This window comes from Pteropus alecto, unplaced genomic scaffold (genome assembly GCF_000325575.1).
Source record: "Pteropus alecto unplaced genomic scaffold, ASM32557v1 scaffold68, whole genome shotgun sequence".
Taxonomy (NCBI): Eukaryota; Metazoa; Chordata; class Mammalia; order Chiroptera; family Pteropodidae; genus Pteropus; species Pteropus alecto.
Genome location: NW_006441386.1, coordinates 8,807,888 through 8,828,499, shown reverse-complemented (window position 1 = coordinate 8,828,499; position 20,612 = coordinate 8,807,888). Strand labels below are relative to the sequence as shown.

The 20,612-nt window shown below is 51.2% G+C and overlaps 2 protein-coding genes across 2 annotated transcripts; both read right to left on the bottom strand.

Annotated features, from left to right (window-relative positions):
• Positions 1–6: 6 nt before the first annotated feature.
• EPHB4 (EPH receptor B4) lies at positions 7–14,700 on the bottom strand. The gene is made up of 17 exons (XM_006918605.3): positions 14,162–14,700; positions 11,319–11,389; positions 10,795–11,082; positions 9,714–10,110; positions 8,827–8,982; positions 8,318–8,650; positions 7,866–7,990; positions 7,313–7,478; positions 6,127–6,229; positions 5,859–5,923; positions 5,624–5,737; positions 5,272–5,519; positions 2,706–2,921; positions 2,253–2,402; positions 1,662–1,855; positions 1,316–1,471; positions 7–168 (listed from the first exon to the last, which is right to left on the bottom strand). Exons 1-17 carry the CDS (start codon positions 14,211–14,213, stop codon positions 39–41), a joined length of 2,964 nt encoding a protein of 987 aa, XP_006918667.1. The 5' UTR covers positions 14,214–14,700; the 3' UTR covers positions 7–38.
• A 3,434-nt stretch (positions 14,701–18,134) lies between these two features.
• LOC102882662 (60S ribosomal protein L23a-like) lies at positions 18,135–18,726 on the bottom strand. The gene is given in 3 exon segments (XM_015594596.1): positions 18,135–18,494; positions 18,496–18,562; positions 18,630–18,726. Coding segments are annotated over 3 exon segments (474 nt in total). The 3' UTR covers positions 18,135–18,184.
• Between the last annotated feature and the right edge of the window lie 1,886 nt (positions 18,727–20,612).

Here is a 20,612-nt window from a genome sequence, read left to right as displayed (position 1 = left end):
CTGCTGCAGAGTTGTGGGGCCAGACGAAGAGGTGTAGGTCAGTACTGGGGGGCTGGTGCTCCCGACCCGCCCGAGGGTCCAGGTTTGGGCTGGGACTTCATATGCTGTACACTGGCCAGGATTTTCTTCTGGTGTCCCGCCAGAGTGACTCCAATTCGGAGCAGGTCCCTGGTGAAGAACGGAGAGCTAGTTGAGGCCATAGAGCTCCCAGAGCGACTCTCCTGGTTTAGTTCCAGAAACCTGGTCACTGGGACTGTCAGCCAATCAGGAAAGACAGCGGGGGAGGGGCACACATCATAGTTGCCGGGCAGTTTCCGGAGGATTTAGGAGCCAGGGCTCCCTGCTTCTACGCAGCCGCAGTAGGGGGTGGGGTTAGGTATTCTGCAGGCCTGGGCCCAGGGGGCGGGGTCAAGAGGCGGGAGGTGGGGGCTGCGGCTTGGATGGATGCTCCAGCAAGGATTAAGAAAGAGGATCAGAGAAGGGGAGGAACAAAAGAGATAGCCCCACAAAATGAGGGTGGGGGAAGGGGCTGCACAGATTGCTTTAAAGAAGGAGAAATCAGAAGGAAAAGGCCCGAAAGAGGAAGGGCTGGGTGGAGAGGAAGGGGAGGGAAGAGGGAAAAACAAACTGCCTTCCCCCTCCATCCTGAGGCCTGGAGACTGAGATAAGGAAAAAAAGAAGAGGTAGGAAATGGGGAGCAAGAACCTGCGTCAAGGTGAGGCTAAAACAAGTTTGGGAGGAGAGTACCCAGGCCCACTCCCAGATACTCAGGTTCCAGATTTCTATTCCTTCTATTTGTTATTCAAATCTGGGGCCAGAATAGTCCTTGAGAGAGAAATGGGCAGGCAGAAAGGAGATATACCAGAGAGATGTAAACTAGGAAAGAACTATTTGGGAAGCACTGGAACCATAAAACCATTTAACATTAAAGCTGGAAAGGTTCTCCAAAACCTAGTTCAATCTTCTCCTTTTATGGGTGGAAAAACATCCAGAGTTGACACATTGTTAATGTGAGAGCGGGGTCTGGAATGCAGATAGATGCCCCAAGATAGATACAGATTGCCAGGCAGGGAGTGAGATGGACCAGGGCTGAGATGGTGCAAGGGGGTGAGGGGGACACAGCTGGCCGGGAAGATTCCCTGGGCTCTTGGCCCCAGCAGCTATTATTGCTTTGGGGTAAGTGCTCTAGAAAACAACTGGCACCAAGAGTTGATCCCAAAGGCCCCTGCTGACCCCGTGGGCCTGATTCTGGTCCCCAGGTGTCCCTATGACTGCTTAGCTCTAACCCCCACCTCCAGCTTTTGCCACGACTTACTCAGCAGAGATCTGGCTGACCAGCTCGAAGGAGCCAAACCCAGCAGCTGCAAAACTTTCTTCGTATCTTCCCATCTTGATGGCTCGAAGCCACTCACCCACAGAGCCAAAAGCTGAATAGTGAGGCTGTCGCTGATCCAGGAGTGGGTGTGAGGCCCTGGGAGGCAAGGATAGGAAAGATGTACTGAGGACCAGGGCTGTGTCAGGGTGGGGACACTGAGCCCAGCCTTGGAGAGGCAGATGGGGACAATCCCACACCAAAGGGACAGACACTTTTTCGGGGGAAGGCAAGTTCTCAGGGGGATGACCAAGTGCAGGAAGGAGGGCCCAGTCTCAGGGGTCCTCACCCGCCGTTTTCCCTGGCTACGATTTTGAGGCTGGCAGGGTTCCGGATCATCTTGTCAAGGGCGCTAACCACCTGGGGGAAGCGGGGCCGTGCATTCCTGTCCTTCTGCCAACAGTCCAGCATGAGCTGATGTAGGGAGGTGGGGCAGTCTGGGGGAGGGGGCAGCCGGTAGTCCTGTTCAATGGCATTGATCACCTGGAATGACAGAAGCAATGGATGAGGATGTCCAGGGAGAATGAGGATGCCAAAGGGCCCCAAAGAAATGGCAACTTTGCAGATGCCAGGATGGGTGCTACAGCCCCTCACTGCGGCAAATATGGAGGTCTTCCTAACCGGGGCTGAGGCTGGCTGTAGCTCAATGCCCCAGCAGCTTCTTGGGCTCTGATCCAGATGTGTAACCTCCCAATCCTGCCCTCTATCCCTGTGTCCTTCTGTGCCTAGACATGTTGTATCAAACTCTTGGGTACAAAGATCAACACTGTGCCACCTTCATCATCTCAAGCAGTGATGAGCTCTCATGGAACCCTACCCTTACCCCACATCCCAGGTGAGGCCATTCCAAGAAAGCTTGGTAGGGCTGTGGGACACTTACATCCTGATTGCTCATATCCCAGTATGGCCGTTCTCCAAATGACATGACCTCCCACATCACAATACCATAGCTCCAGGCATCACTGGCAGATGTGAACTTCCTGAAAGCAATGGCCTCAGGGGCTGTCCATCGGATTGGAATCTTTCCTCCCTACAGATGAAGAAAGTAAAGATGAACTGAGGATCTCACAGGACCCAGGATCTCTGCTCCCAGCCTTCTCTTTTCCTCCTAACTCAGGCCTCCTTTCTTTCTGGGGCCCAAGCACTCAGCTCTCCAACTCTTTTCCTCGACACCTGAAAGTTGGGTTCCCAAAGCTGACCACCCAATCCGTGGTCTGCTCCTACATCCTGTCCCTGGATCAGAGCTGTCAACCCCCCAGCCTCCCACCTTTCCAACCTTTCCTTTCCACCTGGCCGTAAGAACCTAGTTCCTATGTCAGTTCCCCAGCCTCACCAGAGAGCTTGTGTAGGTAGGGTCAGAAGAGTTCTCCTCCAGGAATCGGGAAAGGCCAAAGTCAGAAACCTTGCAGACAAGGTTGCTATTGACCAGGATGTTGCGGGCAGCCAGGTCTCGGTGGACGTAGCTCATTTCAGCAAGGTACCGCATGCCCGAGGCAATGCCCCGTAACATGCCCACCAACTGGATGACAGTGAACTGTCCGTCATTCAGCTGGAGACCAGAAAAGGGAGAGGGGCATAGTTAGGACAGCTCACCCTCCATTCTCCCATCCTTCCACATTCTAAACTGTATTTGGCACTTTCAGACCCATCTCACACTCACCTGTAAAGCAGGTCTACAGACTTTCCAGGTAAACTCTCCTCTTTTATCTTACCCCGAGTTCTCTGAGCTCTTACTGCGCTATCATGACATAATGCAATACTTATAAGTGGTTCCTATTTCAAATATATGCATTCGTTCTCTGTTAATTAGATTGTAAGAAGAGATTTAAATTTTTTCTTCCATTTAACCTAATATGGTGCTTTACATCTGGGAAATACTTAACAAATGCTTTTGATTTAATATGTTCTTTTTATTTATCAGCAACAGAGTTATGACAACAGTGTTCTCTGCACTGTCTACAGGTAGACACTCATTTGTGCTGATCTAGCCAAAAATCCCACTCAGCCCTCTTGGACCAACTGAGAGAACAGTGAAGAATTAGGATATGATCAGCGACCACAGCGCCAAAACCAAGGTCTAAATCCCAACCTTGGCCTTTATAGTTTGCTCTTACCGGGTAAGCCAACCAGTTATAGATGGTTAACTAATCCCATCTTCTAGATTCAGCTAGCATGCAGGGAACCCTTGGCATCTCTGCAGGGCCAGGAACAGAGTCCAAAAAATGAATTCTGAATCCATCTTCCAAGCCTACACTTATCCCAGACCTCAAATCACAGTTCATGGAAACACCTCTTGCCCGATACTCAGGGTATAGACCTCAGAGCCTCCATGATTCCTTCCTTTCTCTTCCTCACCTGCCACTTATAATCCATCAGCAAGTTCTACTGGCCCTGCTTCCAAAACCTATCCCAAATCCAACCATTTCTCTGCACCTCACTGCAACCCTAGCAACCTGAATGATTTCAAGTCTCCTCATTGGTTTCCTTTTGTTCTTGCTCCCCAGCACCCACCAAAGGAATCTCCTGAACCACCTCACACTCCTACTAAAATCCTTCCAAAGGCTTCCCCTGGAACTTCCAATCAAACTCAAATTCTGGACAAAGGCCACAAGGCCTGGCCACCATCTACATCAGGGTACACCATGGGTCCTCTGCTCCCTGGGTTTAGCCTCACCGGCCTTTCTGCTTCTTGAACCTGCTGAGTTCCTGCCCACTCTGGTCTCTCCTCTCTGCCCTCAGCACACTTCTCCTCCACCATCTTCTCAAGGCTGGCTCCTTCCAATCTACTCAAATGTCATCTCTTGTAAAATAGACCCCCTTTCCCCTTCCTGCTACTAGATCTCAGTCTGGTACCAATGGAACAGACTCCCGTGCCCACAGGGAGGGTCAGGCCATCATCACACTATTCCAGGTCAACCTTAGCATCACTCATGGTGGGAGCCGGATGGCCTGTGTCTCCTCATGGGGTGTTAACTTCACAGCACCCCCAATATAGGCTGGCCAACTAGGTTTACTTTTGAACATGTCACAATATTATACATAGCTTCTCTTATAGGAAATACAGAGAAATGAGCTAAACGACCCCACAGAGAAGAATCTGATAAATCCACAAGATGAGATAACCAAGGGAACAAATAGCCCAGTTCTTCAACATGCCATGGTCATGACAAGGGACTGTCCTGGATTTAGAAGAGGTTCAAAAACAATAACCACCAGGACAATGCTTGATCACAAAACTGCATGATGGTTTGGATAAACCAACAGTAAGGGACATTTTGGGGACAACTGGGGAAATGTGGATATTGACTTGATATTAGAGGATACCAGAGTTGTTGTAACTTTATTAAATGCAATATTATTTTGTTATGTAGGAAAATGTTTTGAATTTTTAAAAAATGCACTGTGAAATTAACAGAATAATAATTCAATAAAACCTGTTACGGTAACAAAAATAAGCTATTCCCCATCATCTCTAGCCATTATTCCATGATCTTATTTATTTTTCACATCTGAAACTACTTTACTTTTTATAAAAGCTTATTTACTTGTTAATTTTCAGTCTCCCCCATTACACTATCAGTTTCCCAAGAGCAGAGATGTTCATGGCTTTATTCCTGAGGCCTAGGACAGTGGCTGGTGCTCAAGAGGAACTGAGAAAATTTTGTCAAAAAGACAAATGATGATCCCTTATATACTAGGGTCAACTGCCTCACAGACAAGCCAATTCCACCTATGGCCTAAGGAAGAGGCACTCCCAAAGGCTCAACCTTTCCTGAAGGGAGAATGAAGGGCAGGGGGCAAATGATGTGGGATGCACCATCTGTCCCGGGTTCTGAACTCCTTGACTGCACTGGGGGGTGCATGAGAGGATGCAGGAGGCTGGAGGGAGCGGGACTCACCCGCAAGAAGGAGTCCAGGGCACCATTCTCCATGAACTCAGTGAGGATCATGACAGGCACGCTGTTGGTGACCACGCCCTCCAATCGGATGATGTTGGGGTGCTCAAACTGGCCCATGATGGAGGCCTCACTCAGGAACTCCCGCCGCTGCCGCTCCGTGTAACCACCCTTCAGGGTCTTGATGGCCACACAGCTCTCCTTCTTCCCTGGGGCCTTGAGTCGCCCCCGGCACACCTCCCCAAACTCGCCTTTAGAAAGGATGCAAAGGGTCAGCTCTCCTTGGCTTGATCTGGCCTGGCCTTCCCTCCCTATCCCATTCTCCTCTGGGGTAACCAGGCATCTTTCCTCTCACCTGCGCCAATCACCTCTTCAATCTTGACATAAGAGACATCAATCTCTTTTGCGAATTCCCTCACAGCCTCATTAGGGTCTTCGTAAGTGAAAGGGTCAATGTAGACCTTAGTACCTGAGGAATCATGCAGGGCCCGTTAGCAGAGTAACTTCCCCTGCACTCAGAAGCCCTTAGCTCACAGCCTTGGCTCACATCCTTGCCCCAGCCCTGTTTCCTTCAGGATAGGCCTACCCACCATGCCCGATGAGATACTGTCCATGTTTGTCTGAATATTCAGCTTCTCTTCCACTGCTCTGCTTCCTATAGACAATGGGGAAGAAAAGGTAAACTGAGTCACTTATATGTTCCCAAAGAGACAGGATGGAAGAGAGAAGCAGGGACCAGAGAAGATTCAAAGTGGAAATGGGCTCCTGGGACATTGAGGGAGGCTTGCCCTGGAGCAAGAGGGCAGGTGGCCATCTAAAGGGGTTTCACAGGGGCCTGTAGGTGCACCGAGCCCTCACCTGAGGCAGAGAACACCGATGATGATGACCACCAGGACCAGCACCACGCCCACGACTGCAGTGCCTGCAATCAGAGCCAGCTGCTCCCGCCAACTCTCATTCTCTGGGGTAGAAAAAACATGATCAGGAGAACCTGATGACCCCTGGGGGCCCTGCACCAGCCTTATGAATGTGAGCTGTGGTTCCCCTGAGAAAAGTGTGACAGGTGGAGTAGGACGAAGGAGAGGCAGGTTTTGGGAAGCACAGTTTTTCAAACTGCTTTCTACAGGCCTGTGGGTCCCTCCAGAGCCCCCCAGAAAAAGGAATAAAGTTTCCCAGCCTTATTACTGCTAGAGAGGGTTGGATTTTGTTCTGTTATAAATACTGGTGACCACAAAAAGTCCCATGTGAATGAAAGTTTCCAAAGGCTAAATAAAAATGAAAGGGTTTATAGCCCCAAAGTGGAAACAACTCCAAGGTTCAGTGGTGGATAAATAAAACATGCTATGGCCATACAATGAAACATTTTTCAGCTATAAAAGAAATGAATACATGCTACATGCTAAAACTGGATGAACCTTGAAAACATCAGATCAAGTGAAAGAAACCAGTCACAAAAGACTTATTGTATGATTGATTCCATTTGTATGAAATGTCTGGAATAGGCAAATTCATAGACAGGAAGTAGATTCGTTTTTGCCAGGGGCTGGGGGGTGATGGAAGGGGTATAGGGTCTCTTTTGGGGGTGCTGAAATGTTCTAGAATTAACTGTGGTGATGGTTGTACAACTCCATGACTACACTAAAAGCCAATAAAATGTACACTTTAAATAGGTGAACTACATGGCATATAAATCATATCTCAAAACTTTAAAAAAGTTTTAAAGTTTAGAAAACCACTGGGCCAGCATATTACAACTAAGAGGTGTCACCTCATTTGATCCTTGGAGCCCCATAAGAGACGCCTCATATTTCCTCTTGTTTTTTTTGATGAGAAAGCTGGGGCTCAGGGGTCACGTTTTTGCTAAAGGTCACATGGCTAGCTGAAAGGCCGCTGAGCGGGTCTTCACACCCAGCTGTTGGTTTGGGTTTCTATGCTCTCCTCACCAGGCCAAAGTGCCTTTAAGGTGAAAGAGGAACACGGGGGTATGACTTTGAGGGTCCTTCTGCGGCAGCACCCCCGCCCATGCCCTGCTCCCCAGGCTCACCATCTAGCTGAGTCTGGCTATGATGCTCCTGGCCGAAGGGTCCATAGCCAGCCTCAGAGCGCGCCCGCACCTGGACCAGGTAGCTGGCTCCTCGCTTCAGCCCCCGCAGCTCTGCCCGGTTTTCTGATGTCTTCAGGAACCGCACACTGCTAGGTCCTTCTGCACCCTGTCCAGGAGCAGGAGGGGCTGGACATAAGTTCAGGTTCCCAATTTCTGATGTTCTTCCCACCTCTCCCTGCCCCGCCCCCCATCACTAGCATCTCGGGCCTGCTGTGTAGCAGGTGAGGTCTTGTGCTCACTTACATGCACTGGGTCAAGTGTTTTGCATTCATTTTCTCATTTAATCCCTGCATCAATTCTGTGGGTTTAGCACCATTATCACAACTATTTTACAGATGAGGATACTGAGCTCAGAGATGCCAAAGGGCTAGTTGAAGGTCACTCAGCTAGTTAAGTAGCAGAGCTGAAATTCAAGTGCCTGCAATTCAGGCGTCCTGCCCTCGGGGCAGGTCCCACTGCCCATCCCTACCCTCGGGACAGGGCCTGGTCTCACCTTCTCATGGTACTTGACCTCATAGTCCAGCACTGCTCCACTGTGTGCTTGGGGGACCGCCCAAGCCAGGCTCAAGCTGCTGGGTGATGACCGTGTCACCCGGATGTCAGACACTGGGGGCGGCACTGAGAGAGACGGGACACGTTGGGGCTCTGCCACATGGCAGGTCTGTCCCTTACCTTTCCCAGTTCTTCTGTTGGCTATACTTGTCTCGGTCTTCCAGCTGTTTCAAGAATTCCTCCAGGCTCTCTCTGCCCCATCCTCAACTCTCCAGACTACTTTTGAATCTTTTTAACTATCTTTCTGCCTTTTTCCACCAAAGCCTGACTCTCCGTACCTCCTAGGGACCCCACTCCACAGCCTCTGCCTTTATTTTCCTTTAGGCCTCACTGACCTCTCCCACCAACATCTCTCCCATCCGATCACAGGCTGTCCCCAGCCCTCAGTCTCACCTTCACGGTCAGTGGTGACATTCACAGCCTCAAATGAGACTGGCCCGCTGGCTAAGGAGGATACCCCATTTAAAGCAGTGACCTCGAAGGTATAGGTGAAGTCAGGACGAAGCCCACGAATTGCCACCCAGGACTCCACCAGGTCCCGGGGGCCAGGGTCGAAAGTTAGGTCTCCTCCGCAGGGTGTGCAGGAACCCCCAGGACGGCACTCCCGGCAGCGAAGTGCGTAGGTGAGGTCCTCCCGGCCACCTGACTCAAGCGGGGCACTCCACTCCAGGCGCAGGGAGGAGCCGTTCAGGCGGGGAACTACGCTTCTCGGAGCTGATGGAGGGGCTGAGGGAGACCAGGGAGTCAGACAGAGGCTAAGCAGATTCGAGGGGTGGGCAGTGGGAAAGATAAGCAGCCACAATGACTTGGCTGGGCACCAGCAGGCCAGGGTCAAGAGAAGGAAGGCCTGGGAGGATGGGGGCTAAGGTGGGGATCCACCTGAGGGGTCACTGGTCACTTACTCGTGCAGGGTGCACTCCGAGGGTCTGTGCGGGCCCGGAAATACCCGACGCGGCATTGGCAGATAGGCGAGCCAATGGTGTTAGAGTGGCTGTTGGCTGGGCACGGCTGGCAGGGTCCCTCCCCAGACAAGGGCTTGAAGGTGCCCTGGGCACAGGCTGAGAAAGAGAAGACATTCACCAAAACATTCATCAAAAACATGCAACTGCTCTTAAGGTTGCATGAAGTGCACAGGGGGAAAACAGGGCAGAAGGAGCTCAGAAACCTCACCTCTAAGAGGACGAGACCTCCAGATTAGGGATTAACCCTGACCTCACTGCCCCACAGATCCCTGCTCAGAATGACTTTAAATGCACACCACAAAACATACAGGATTACAAAGGAAACCAGATTAAAATATGAAGAAAAATTTGTGACATAGAAACTCATGCATTTCTTTATTAGCAAGATATAGCAGCTGATCTAACAGCCACCATAATACTGACATGGTGAGGAACAAACACAGCATTTGACATTCTTACATCATCTATTATAATGTGAAAATACCCAGGAATAGACAAGAATGAAGACCCTGACGCCTTTGTCCTCTAAGTCTAACAAGGTCTCCCACACCTGAGGAAAGTCCTGCCTCCCTGCAGTCTCCCATGTCCTGAAAAGAGCGGACGTAGTTAGGAGGAAGAGTGTGGAAGTGACGAAGGGCTCAGAACTAATGCTGGGGGGTAGGAGGAGGGAGGAGGGATGAAAACAGGAGCAAGAGCTCCAGGAACTGAGTGCCCAGAATAGCAAAGAATGTTCGAAATAGAAATTTAAGAAGTGGGTCCAAGAGCAGGGTATGGGACCTTCCCCACATGGATGGCCAATGCTCTATCAGGGACATGCCAGCCCTCACCTCGGCACCTGGTATTCCCCTCGGCAGCCTCAAACCCAGGAGTACAGCTGCAGCCAGTTACTGGCTGTTCGGCCCACTGTCCATCCTCCCGGCAGTAGAGGCTGGGACTGGGGCCAGGAGCAGGGACGGCATCGGCCACGCAGCTTCCTGCCACAGGTACCACAAGTTCACGAGGAACAGTCTCCGGGAAGCGGGTGAGGTTCACGGTCAGCTGGGCACACTTTTTGTAGAAGAGGTGCAGGGACAGCAGGGCCATGCAGGCGCCCTGGTCCTGGAAAGCCAGGTAGAAGCCAGCCTTGGTGAGTGGGCCCAGACGCAAAGTCTTGACATTCACCTTCCCGGTTGCCTCAGCCCCAGGGCGCTTTCGGGTCAGGTGCTCAGCAGCCACTGTGTCCACCTGCCAGGTTGGAGAAGAGACTCACTGCCGCTGTCCTCCACTCCCTAAGGACCCAGTAGACTGTCTTCTTCTACCTAGCTCGCCTTCTCCCTGACCTCCTGGGTTCCTGTTCCAGAACCTTCTCTCCACCTACACTGGTCCTGAAAGCTCCAACATTGTCCATGAATAGTTGCTGTGCTCCTACTATGTGTCTAGCCTCTGCCCTGCACACCCTTTCCGTTCATTCACTCGTCCTACAAATATTTATCAATATCTACTCTATGCCAGGCCCTGAATTCAGTGCTAAGGAAACAGAAATGAAAGAAACACAGACAAGTTATAAAGTATGATGAGTGTTATCACTGGTGGGACATCTCAGCAAAGGCATTCCAGAGGAGACCTCGGAGCTGGAACTTAGAAGAGTAGTAGAAGAGGGAGAGAGAAGGGATTCCAGGGTGAATGGTAGTAGGAGAAAGGAGGAAGTGTAAGGTGGCCCAAGTACAGTGGAGTAGAGTGATGGAGAAGACTCCCCCTGGGCGCCAGGTGGGCAGCCCAACTGCATGCTGCTGTTCCACCTAGCAGACTACCTTCTTCCTTCCTCAGACCTGAGGCTCCTGCTTTCAGCGTCCAGTACCCTGGGCCTTGGAAGTTCACTTCCATTGCCTCTAGACCACAGGACTGCCCCAGCCCCTGGAGCCTGGGTACCTTGATGTACGGGTTCTCCATCCAGGCTGGTGTGAGGGCTGTGGCCGTGTCAGTGTCGCTCTCGAAGTAAAAGACCGTAAAGGTCTCCTTGCAGGAGCGCCCGGCCCGAGGCAGGGACAGGCACTCCAGCATGGTGAAGCGCAATGTGGCGTATACGTGGACAGCGCCTTGCCGCGGGACCCAGCCTGTACGCAGCCAGTGGGCCAGGCCTGGGGCCCGCTGCATGTCACACACCTCATAAGTCCGAACGCTGTGCTGCTCCTCATCCAGGCCACTCAGCTCTTCCCACTGTGGGGAGAAGAGGATCAGTGTGGGGGCTGCTGAAGGGGTTGAAGGTCAGTGGGAGGGTATTTGTCATAAAACAGGAGGGACTAAGGAAGGAGACTTCTGAGAGCAAGAGCTCAGAGCATACTTGTTCCCACTGCTGTGATCTAACGGGCAGTTAAGCAGTTCAGCACTGGTGCCCCTCGTCCCTTCTCCCTCAGTTTCCCTCCTGAACCCCGGCTCCTGGGCCCAGCTCTTACCTGCCCGTCCACCTGAGGGAATGTTACCCACTTCAGATCAGCAGTTTCCAGTTTTGTGTTAGGTAGGGTCTCTAAGACAGACAGACAGACAGACAGATAGACACAGAGTCAATCAATGCTTGGGGGAGACATCAGGAAGACCAGATCCCTAGGAACAGAGACAGGGAAGTCCTCTTAGCTCTAAATTGGAGTTAAGCAGACAGAGAAAAGGGGAGAAGGAGAGTGAACCCTGGCCTCAGCTCCCACCATTTTTCGCCTCTTTTTCCGAATGCCAACCCCACCCTTAACAGCTGGCAGGCTTGAGTTGCCCTCTCGGGACTCCTAGATGAAGGCCTCCGTGAATCAATGTGCCCTGGAGGAGAGGGGGAGCCAGGCAAACAGCTTAGAAAGGATTAAACTAGAACCCTGACCCTGTGGTGAGTAAAGGGCTGATGGCATGAAGACACTCCTCCCTACAGGGCCTGGCTCAGACTCCACTTCCCCAATCTCAAAGTTGTTGCCTCCCTCCCCACAACTCTACTCCTCTTCCGAATCCTCACTTGCCTTTTGGGACACAACAGTTCAGGTCCTTCAGATCCTGGAATGTGGTGCTCAGCTCCTGAGGCCCAATTCTGATCCTCCCTCTCAGCTACCCACCCCTCCCGGGCTCACTGCTGTCAGAGGAGTAAATGCTGGAGGCCTGGACACTTGGGTTCCTTCCCGCCCTGGCTCCTGAGAGCAGAGGCCTCACATCTGGATTTGGTTATGGGAAGGAAAAGGGGAGGAGACTTTAAGGGTGTGTGTGTGTGTGTGTGTGTGTGTGTGTGTGTGTGCGCGCGTATGTGTGTGTGAACACACCTGGCTCTGCTTGGCCTAGGGGAGGGACCTCAGGGGAAGGGCAAGGCTCAGGAGGAAGTGGGGGATTAGAGGAAACTGCAAAGGCCCTGGCAGTGGAGGGTGGAGGGAGAGGAGAATCCCCTTGGAGGCCAGGGCAAGGTGGAGGGCCTGAAGGCCTGCCCTGGGAGGAAGAGAGTGGGGGCCCCTAAGTGAGCCAGCAGCATACCTGGGACCAGGCCCCCCTCTTCCCGTGGGGGCTGCAGAAGAGAAGGAAAGAGAGGTGAGTGGGGCAGCGTCGTCCCGGGGAACAAGTGATGTCTATAGAGGCAAAGGTGTGCGGTGGGAGGGGCCTGTCCTGTCCTAGGTGAAGCCCTAGCCCCCACGGGTGGCAGGAGACAGCCCAGCATGCTGGGGACAGGATGCCCGGGTTCTGGGAAGGGGGTGGATAGAGGCTGCCGTCTCCACCCTCCATTGTTCCAGCCTGGATAGTGTTTTCCTGTCTCCAATTTACACACTGTCTGTTTCAGGGCAGTCCCCTCTGCTGAGCGGCTCACTTTCTCTCACCCTATCTTGGTCTCTCCTCCTCTAGCTTTCTTTGATCTGTCAGCTCCCTTGCCTCTCACCTCTCTCCCCAGCTCTGTCTACCTCCATTTCTCTTTCTGACTGTCTCTCTCCTCCCTTTTGTCTCCTACCTTTTGCCTTCACTGGGGCACATGACCTTAGATAAATTATTTAACCCTTCCAAGCCTCAGGCTCCTCATCTGTAAAATGGGACAATTCCTCCCACTCCCAGGGCTGTGGAAACCAAAGCTCTCAGTAAGGGCCCGAGGCTTGGAAAGCACTTTGTTAACAGGAATAAGTAGTGATTCCTTCTTCATTTTTGCGTATTTCTTTCCCTCTCACGCCACTTTGGCCTAGTGGGTTTTCTCTCGGCTCTGCTTTCCTTTCTCACTCCTACAGTTCTTTCTCCTTTTTTCTCTGAGCTAGGCCAGTCTCCCCTCTCCCCACACCCAGCCTTTGATCCCCAGCACGGAGCAGCACTGCCCAGCCTGGGGGAGAGGGGTTTCTAACTGCCTTTGATTCCTCCTCCTCAGCAGCCCCCCAAAGATCCCTCCCCAGAGACCCCTTTGATTTCAGGCAGTGAAGAGGGGGAAGGAGGCAGTTCATTGAAAGGAGATTAGGGCTGTTAGGAGGAGGGTTTATAGGGCCCTTGGTTCCCCCTCTAGGGGGTAAGGAGAGGGATGAGACTAATGGATGAAGGAACGTTCGGGGGGGTGGGTGGGTATGGAAAAATTAGAAATTTAGAGACTAGGTGGTGGTGTTAGGCTGAGTTAGGGCGGCACAGGGCCTGCACGGGTCAGTTTCTGCTGGCCTGTAAGGTCGGAGGAAAGCCAGTTTGTCTAGGACTTGGGCAGGGCTGGGGTCTAAAGAGCATTTAAAGGGTTGGGGTGCAGCCTGGGGAAATCAGGAAGAGGGCTTCGCTGTTGCAGGGGCAGTGACTTTGGAAGAGATCTGGGGATTTGAAATGTGAGTGACACAAGGTGGCCATCCTAACAGAGGTGTGTGGCATTGCAAGATAAAGGTGTGAGTACTAAGGAATGAGGGGTGGGGGCAGTTTATGGCCTAGCACAAAGTTCTGCCTCGTCTGTGGTTGTTCCTCCAGAAAGTTTCCTCTTTTCTGTTTGGTGGAGATGGCAAGAAGGACAGAAACTCTGGAGTTTTGAAGATTGGAGTAGGGAGAAAAGGAGAGGATGCCAAGGGCGTCTGGAGTCAGGAGTGAGAGTTTGGGGAGTTGGGGCAGGGGAACGTCCCGGGACGGAGCCCGACTCCATCTCTCTCCCAAACAAAAGAAAACTCCAGTCCCTGCTGGGCCGCCTCCTCCCCGCCCCCCCCACCCGGCCTAACACTATTGGTTCGATAAGTTCTGGGCTGGGGTGCCGCTGGAAGGGTAGAGGGAGGTCGGCCCATCCACTCCGAGGCCCAATTCTGGGGACCAAGAGCGGCGGGATACCACCAAGGAAACTCACCTTCTAAAGCGGCTGCGAGCGAAGCCCAGCAGAGAAGGGTCCGGAGCTCCATGGCGCCGCCTTGCTCCGGTTAGATTCGATCTGAGTTTGGGGGGCGCTAGCCCCCCCAGCTCTGAACCCCTCCGACTGGGTAGACGCCGATTCCCCGCGTGGGACTCTCGGTTCGGGCCTCAGCGCGGGCCCATGCGGGCGCGCCCGGCACCGGGCAGCAGTGCTCAGGTGTGGCCCCGCGTCCTAGTAGCGCGCGAGGGCGGGAGGACTGGGGACGTCCTTGCAGGGGTCGCGTCGGGCGGGCGCAGAGCGAGACGTGGCCGGAGTCTGGGTCCCCTGGGGCCTCGGGGTCTCGCCCCGGCTGGGGGTGGGCCTGCCGCGCGCGGTCTCCACCCCCTCCCTGGACTGGCGCTGCTCGCGCCGCGGGTCCGAGTGCGCTCTGCTCCGGCGGGGAGGGTGGAAGCCGGAGCCGGGACAGAGCAAGAGGGAGGGAGACTTCGGAGCTGGGCCGGAGGCTGGGGCTGGGCGGGGCTAGGACTGGGCTGCGCAGCGCCTGGCCTGAGAGGGAGGGGCGCGCGGGGGGCGGTGGTAGCCGCCCCCCAGCCTGGGCTCCGTCAGGAGGTCGGGGCGCGCTGATTGGAGTGCGCGCTGCTGAATAATTCATGAGGGAAGCGGAGCTGAGCGCCAAGTGGAGGAGGTCGGGAAGTTAGGAGAAAGTTTGGAGAAGGAGAGGCATCAGGCACGGAACTCACCTACCGCCGAGACGTGCACAGTGGCTGTTCGCCCTGGCCAGGACCGCGGGTGTCCGGGCCAGGGCGCGGGGATCCCCGGGGCAGGCCCGAACCCGGCATACACTAGGGAGCAGAGAAGCACACCCAGTAGCGCCGGGGGCCGCATGGAAGTGCACATGATCCTCTTTAGGACTTTGGATTCTTCTGGGTGCGACCCCCTACTTGGCGCAGAGGACAGTGTTTTGGGGAAGCTTTAGAGGATGGAGGGTGACCAAGCGATCCCCGAGGCAGTGATCTCAGCTTAGATAACCCTAGAGCGAATGTTCACACAATCACTCAACAAAATATTAAGTATGGGGGACCTCCCATGTTCGCAGCTTGGCGCTGAAAAATGTGGGAAGAGAGTGAGACAACTGGGTTGAGATGGGGAATATAGAAAAGTATAGCAAGCAGGGGTAAGTAAAAGGTAGGGGTGTGTGTGTGTGTGTGTGTGTGTGTGTGAGAGAGAGAGAGAGAGAGAGAGAGAGAGAGAGAGAGAGAGAGAGAGAGAGAGAGTCAGTCCGGATGGATTCCCAAATCACCGTCCTCATTCTCACTGTCGCGTTTAGGAGGGCTCCGCGCCGCCCGCAGCCCTGACCTCTGCGGCTAGGGCTGGGGCCCAGGCTGCCGCTCTCTTCCTGAGGCTGTTTCCTGTCTGGCTCCTGGGGGCCCAAGGGATGACTGGGAGAGTCCTTCCTCTGATTGCCACCACCACCACCACCAACCACTCCCATCCCATCAGTTATAAGGGAGGGTCCGGGAAAGCAACCCGCTTCTATGTCAGGGTACCTAGCGGAGGTCATGGGGTGAATGGAGGGTTCTGCAAGAGTCCTCCAGTGGAAGAGCTGGGAGGAAAGGGCTGAGACTCAAAGTATTTGAGGAGGACAGAGTCTGGAGGAGTTGAGCCAATGGAGAGGGAAGGAGTCCCTGATGCCTGGGGGACTGCCAAGCGCCTCTAACCCCCTAGAGAGGACAGCCAGGCTGCAGTGACCTCTTGTCCCTGCTCACTTATCTTCCTGCCACAAAGTGGTTCTCCCCACACCCCTGCCCTTCCACGCTGCCCTGCCTGAGTTCTGCTCTGGATGGGGGTGGGGGGGTCACAGAGGGCAGGAAACAGCCGACTTGGCTGGAGCCAGGCAGACCAGGCAGGGGCTGGGAATACCCTTCCTCTCTCCCTGATCCGAGTCGTCTCCCTTCTCTTATTCGGCTTCTCTTCCAGGTTACATCCCACCTCCCTTTCCCTGCATTTGTTTTGCACTCAGATTCTCTCCTCTAAAACTATCTCTGGTGTTTCCTGGGCTCTGCTTGAATTTCTCATTTAGTGGTGGTGATGGGGGGGGGTGCATCATTATAGATGAATCATAATTCATCATATGGGGTGGAGGGGTACATGGCCTGAATGGCAGAGAGAGACCCAGATACACAGAGAAATCAGGTAGAGTGGAATAAGACACTGATAAGACAGTGGGGTAAAATAGTGTAATAGCTCACTGCAGATTTGAACCCTATATTTCTGACCCTTGAGGACCAGACTACCCTCAGCTAGAGAGAAGAAAGCATCTTCGGTGAGAAAATACCCAATAGATCCCATATCATTGAGTCCACATATCCCACCCCCACCTCTTCCAGCATATAATCCGTTTCCTAGTACATAGTGTATACTAATAAAAGAATGAATAAAATGAAACCTTTATTGAGCATCTACTATGTGCTGGGTAATCACTGTGCTAGTTTGCAAGATTTGTAAAACATGGCTCCTGGCCTCAAAGATTATAAACTGGTGGAAATCCCATTTCTTCTTTCCATGGAGATGATAGCTGAGATTTTCACTCCAATACTCAGGAATCACCTATCTATCTTGTAGATGTGAGGTCATTTCCTATACCCTCTGACCACCCAGGACCACTTCCTAGGCAAGTCAATGCAGTATCTAGTGAATTATGTTACACAGGTGAGCATCCATGTCACTATTTGGATTGGCCCAAATAAATCTCAGGTCTTCCTTTCCTCATTATTAGAACACTTAGGGCATTTCACCGTCCTCCCACTCCAAATATTTGGCTGTCACCCTGTCCCCTGCCCGTGATCACTATGCTGCTATCCCTCATTGCCATGGCAGTACCTATATGGAGCACCCTCTGAACTGGCAGGGTTTTCTTTTTGCTTATCTACATCGTAACAGTTGTTTAGAGCAGTCTTGGAGTTAGGACTTTTCCTATATGTACTAAACAAACAACAAATCATCTCTTTTCACATTAATTGTAGAAATTATCACTCCTCTTCCCATATCTCAGCCCACCTAACCCTGTTGAGTCTAAAGTTAAGTTTACCTGGAAGCTCAGAAGTTTACACTTGTGTACCCCTCACCTGCCTGACTCCTCCTACCACCCTGGTTAATGAGTGCTGTAGATTTAAACAGTGTTTAAAGTGAGTCACAACTTGTGAACATTTGAAATGGCCTGGAATCTTACAGCTCTTGCAGGAAAGGAATTTGATAGAAGTTTTAACTTTACAAATAATGAGTTGTAAAGCCAAAAGAGACTTTTATAAACTCTCAACAATGAAAGAAAAAAATTTCAATTGGCCATACTAAAGGGAAAACTGAGATATAGAAAGAATAGAAAATACAAATACAAAATTATCATATGAAGAGGTGGTCAAAGAGTAGACATGTAAGAAAAAGGTAGGACATGAAAATATTATAGAGGTGTATTGAGCACTTATTTACTACAAATCACTTTTATAACATGTATGGTATTTGTCACCTTAACATTTGCAACTTGTTGTGATTTCTCAATCTAAATAAACATTAATTTTTATACCTAATTTTGTATTCTAATTTTGTTTTTGTTTTCTTAATTAGTGTTCTCCAAATTGTATAAACTTCAAGATTCACAAAACCTGAATCCACACCTCATCTGATTACCACAAATCTTGCTGAACTAATCAAATACAAAATTGTAATAGACATGCACATAAGAACCTTTATTAATTTATTAGTGATTGTATATTTACTTGTACGTGGCTCTAAATTTCATGAAAGCAGTGCAACATATACTTAACATACACTGTAAGTCCAGTACAGATCTGGTCCATAGTAAATAGTCAGTAAATATTCATTAACTATTCTTTTTTTTGGTCCAAACACCATTATCTATAATGCGTATACAACACAGTATGGCCTCCCCGCAGCCCAATCAGAATTCGACATAAACATACAGTGAAAAATTTTTATATTTAGAATTAGCCAGCTGGACTCAGTTTAGATGATCCCAATTTTCTTGGCAACATCCAAAGCATCATAGTCAGGAGCCAGCTGAACATATGCCTTCTTCTCTCCATCAGGCCTGATCAGGGTGTTGACTTTGGCCACATCAACGTCGTATAGCTCCTTCACAGCATGTTTGATCTGGTGCTTATTGGTCTTGACATCCACAATGAACACAAGTGTATCATTGTCTTCTATCGTCTTCATGGCTGACTCAGTAGTCAGGAGGAACTTAATGATAGTACAGTGGTCAAGCTTGTTTTTCTTGGGGGCGCACTTCCGAAGATATTTGGGTTGCCTTTGGCCACAGTGTCTTGGGCCTTCAGAAGGTGGGTGACATGCATATCTTCTTCTTCTTCTTCTTCTTCTTTCTTCTCCTTCTCCTTCTCCTTCTCCTTCTTCTTCTCCTCCTCCTCCTTCTTCTTTTTTTTTTTTGTGGCTTTCAGTTCTGCTTTCTTTGCTCCCAAAGATTTTGCTTTGGCTTTGGCTTTGGCTTTGGGAGGGGCAAGGTCTTCCTTCTTTGCTTTCAGCGCCATCTTCTTGAAAAGCTCATTAACTATTCTTTATTGACTAGTCATTCTTTAATTTACTCAGCAATTATTTATTGAATATTTGGGACTGGACTGGGGACACAAAGTCATCCTCTGCCTTCCAGGACTTGACATCCCAGGGCTAGAACTAGCCATGAAACCGCTAATATAGGAGGCTATGTGTTGAGTATAAAAGGTGGCATACAGAGGGTCCTATGGGATCAAGTAGGAAGCACACCGAATCTAGCCTGCAAGATCAAGGTGAGCTTTCTGGAGAAGATGATGCTGTCTAAATGAGTCCTAGAGGAGACTGGCAGGAAAGGTTGCTTTAAAGGCAGAAGGAGGAGCAGATACCACAGCATGAACTTGTGAGATTGTCCCCAAGCTGCCAGAGTTCACAATGCCAGGATGTGCTGTGCAAAGACAGTGACAATGGATAATCTGGAGAGGAGCAATGGCCAGCCTTGGTCATTGCAAGACCAAGTGTGGGCTTGTCCTGAATACCTTGGAAGCCACCAAAGGGTTTTCAGCAAAGAAACAATATTGGTGGATTTGTCTAGAAAGATCCCACTTGTACGAGAATAGGTTGAAAAGGATCAAGACAGAAGGCAGAGAAACTAAATGCAGTTCTCCAAATGACAGGGAGGGCTCGAACACATGTCGTCCGTGTGTGTGTGTGTGGGGGGGTAGGGGGCGCAGGGTGTCTTGGGGGAAGATTCAAGAGATGTTAAGGAGCTAGAGTAGGCAGGACTTGGAACCTGGCTGTGGGGAGGTCAGGGAGACCGAAATCAAGCATGATTCAAGTTTCAGACTCCAGCAGCTAGGTAGGAACTAGTGAAACAGACCACAGGAAAGGAAGATGATGGGCATGTTGACTTTGAGATTCCTATGTACCATTCAGGTCTGGAGCTTAGAGACAGCTTTTTGGCTGGAGATGCAGGTTTGGGAGTTTTGGGCATATATAGTGATGGAAGCTGTGGGGCATGGGAATGGGATTATGGAGGAGACTATGGATTGGGAAGACAGGAAAACGTTACTATTTCACCCCTATTTTTTTTTAAAGCAAACATTTAAATCATCATAAGAGCCTTGTTAGAGATGCAGGGTGGGCACTATTATGACATCCACTTTAAAGATGAGATAGGCTCAGAAGGTTAAGTGACCTGTCCAGTGCATTTACTAATAGTCAACATGTCAGCCTGACTCCACTGAGGTGCTCTTCCACTGCATTCAGCACCCATTACTGCCTTCTAGCTCCACCTCCAAGGCTTTTTCCTTCTTCTCTCACTTAGGCCAGGCAGACGGCATTTCCCTCCCTCTGATTTGGAGTCTTTCTCTTGCAGAGCATATTCTTTCCACTAGTCATTAAAGGGGTGTGATTTGCCCCCTAACATTCACTAGAGCCTTGCCCATCCAGCCCCTAATCTTGGCACTGAGGATAGAGGAAGGAACCCTGAACGCTGATGGGATAGCAGGGGACTGAAACAGCTAGGACTAGGAGCAAGCATCAGTGGGAGCTGATAGGAGGGAGGGAAGGGGAAGGGCAGAGCTCACAACAGAGGCCAAGACTACCAGAAGGCAAGGAGGTGGAGAAAAGGGAGCAAAGAGTTTGGGGCCAGAGCTAAAAGGGTGAGGTTGGGGGTGGAGGGGTGGAAGGAGGGGAGATGTAGTGGGAGTTGCATTGTCCCAGCAATGGGAAGTCTTTTGTTTCTTCTCTTCCCTTGGCAGCCTGACAGGATATGAGGCCAAGCCCCGCCCCCCCCATGCCAGCATCTCCCCACCCGCTGGACCTGGCCCTTCTCTTACCATTGTGTCATTGACAGGAATGGGACAGGAGCTTTGCCTCTAGGAGAGAATATAAGAAGGACTATTAATGGCTGGGGGCTAGGCTA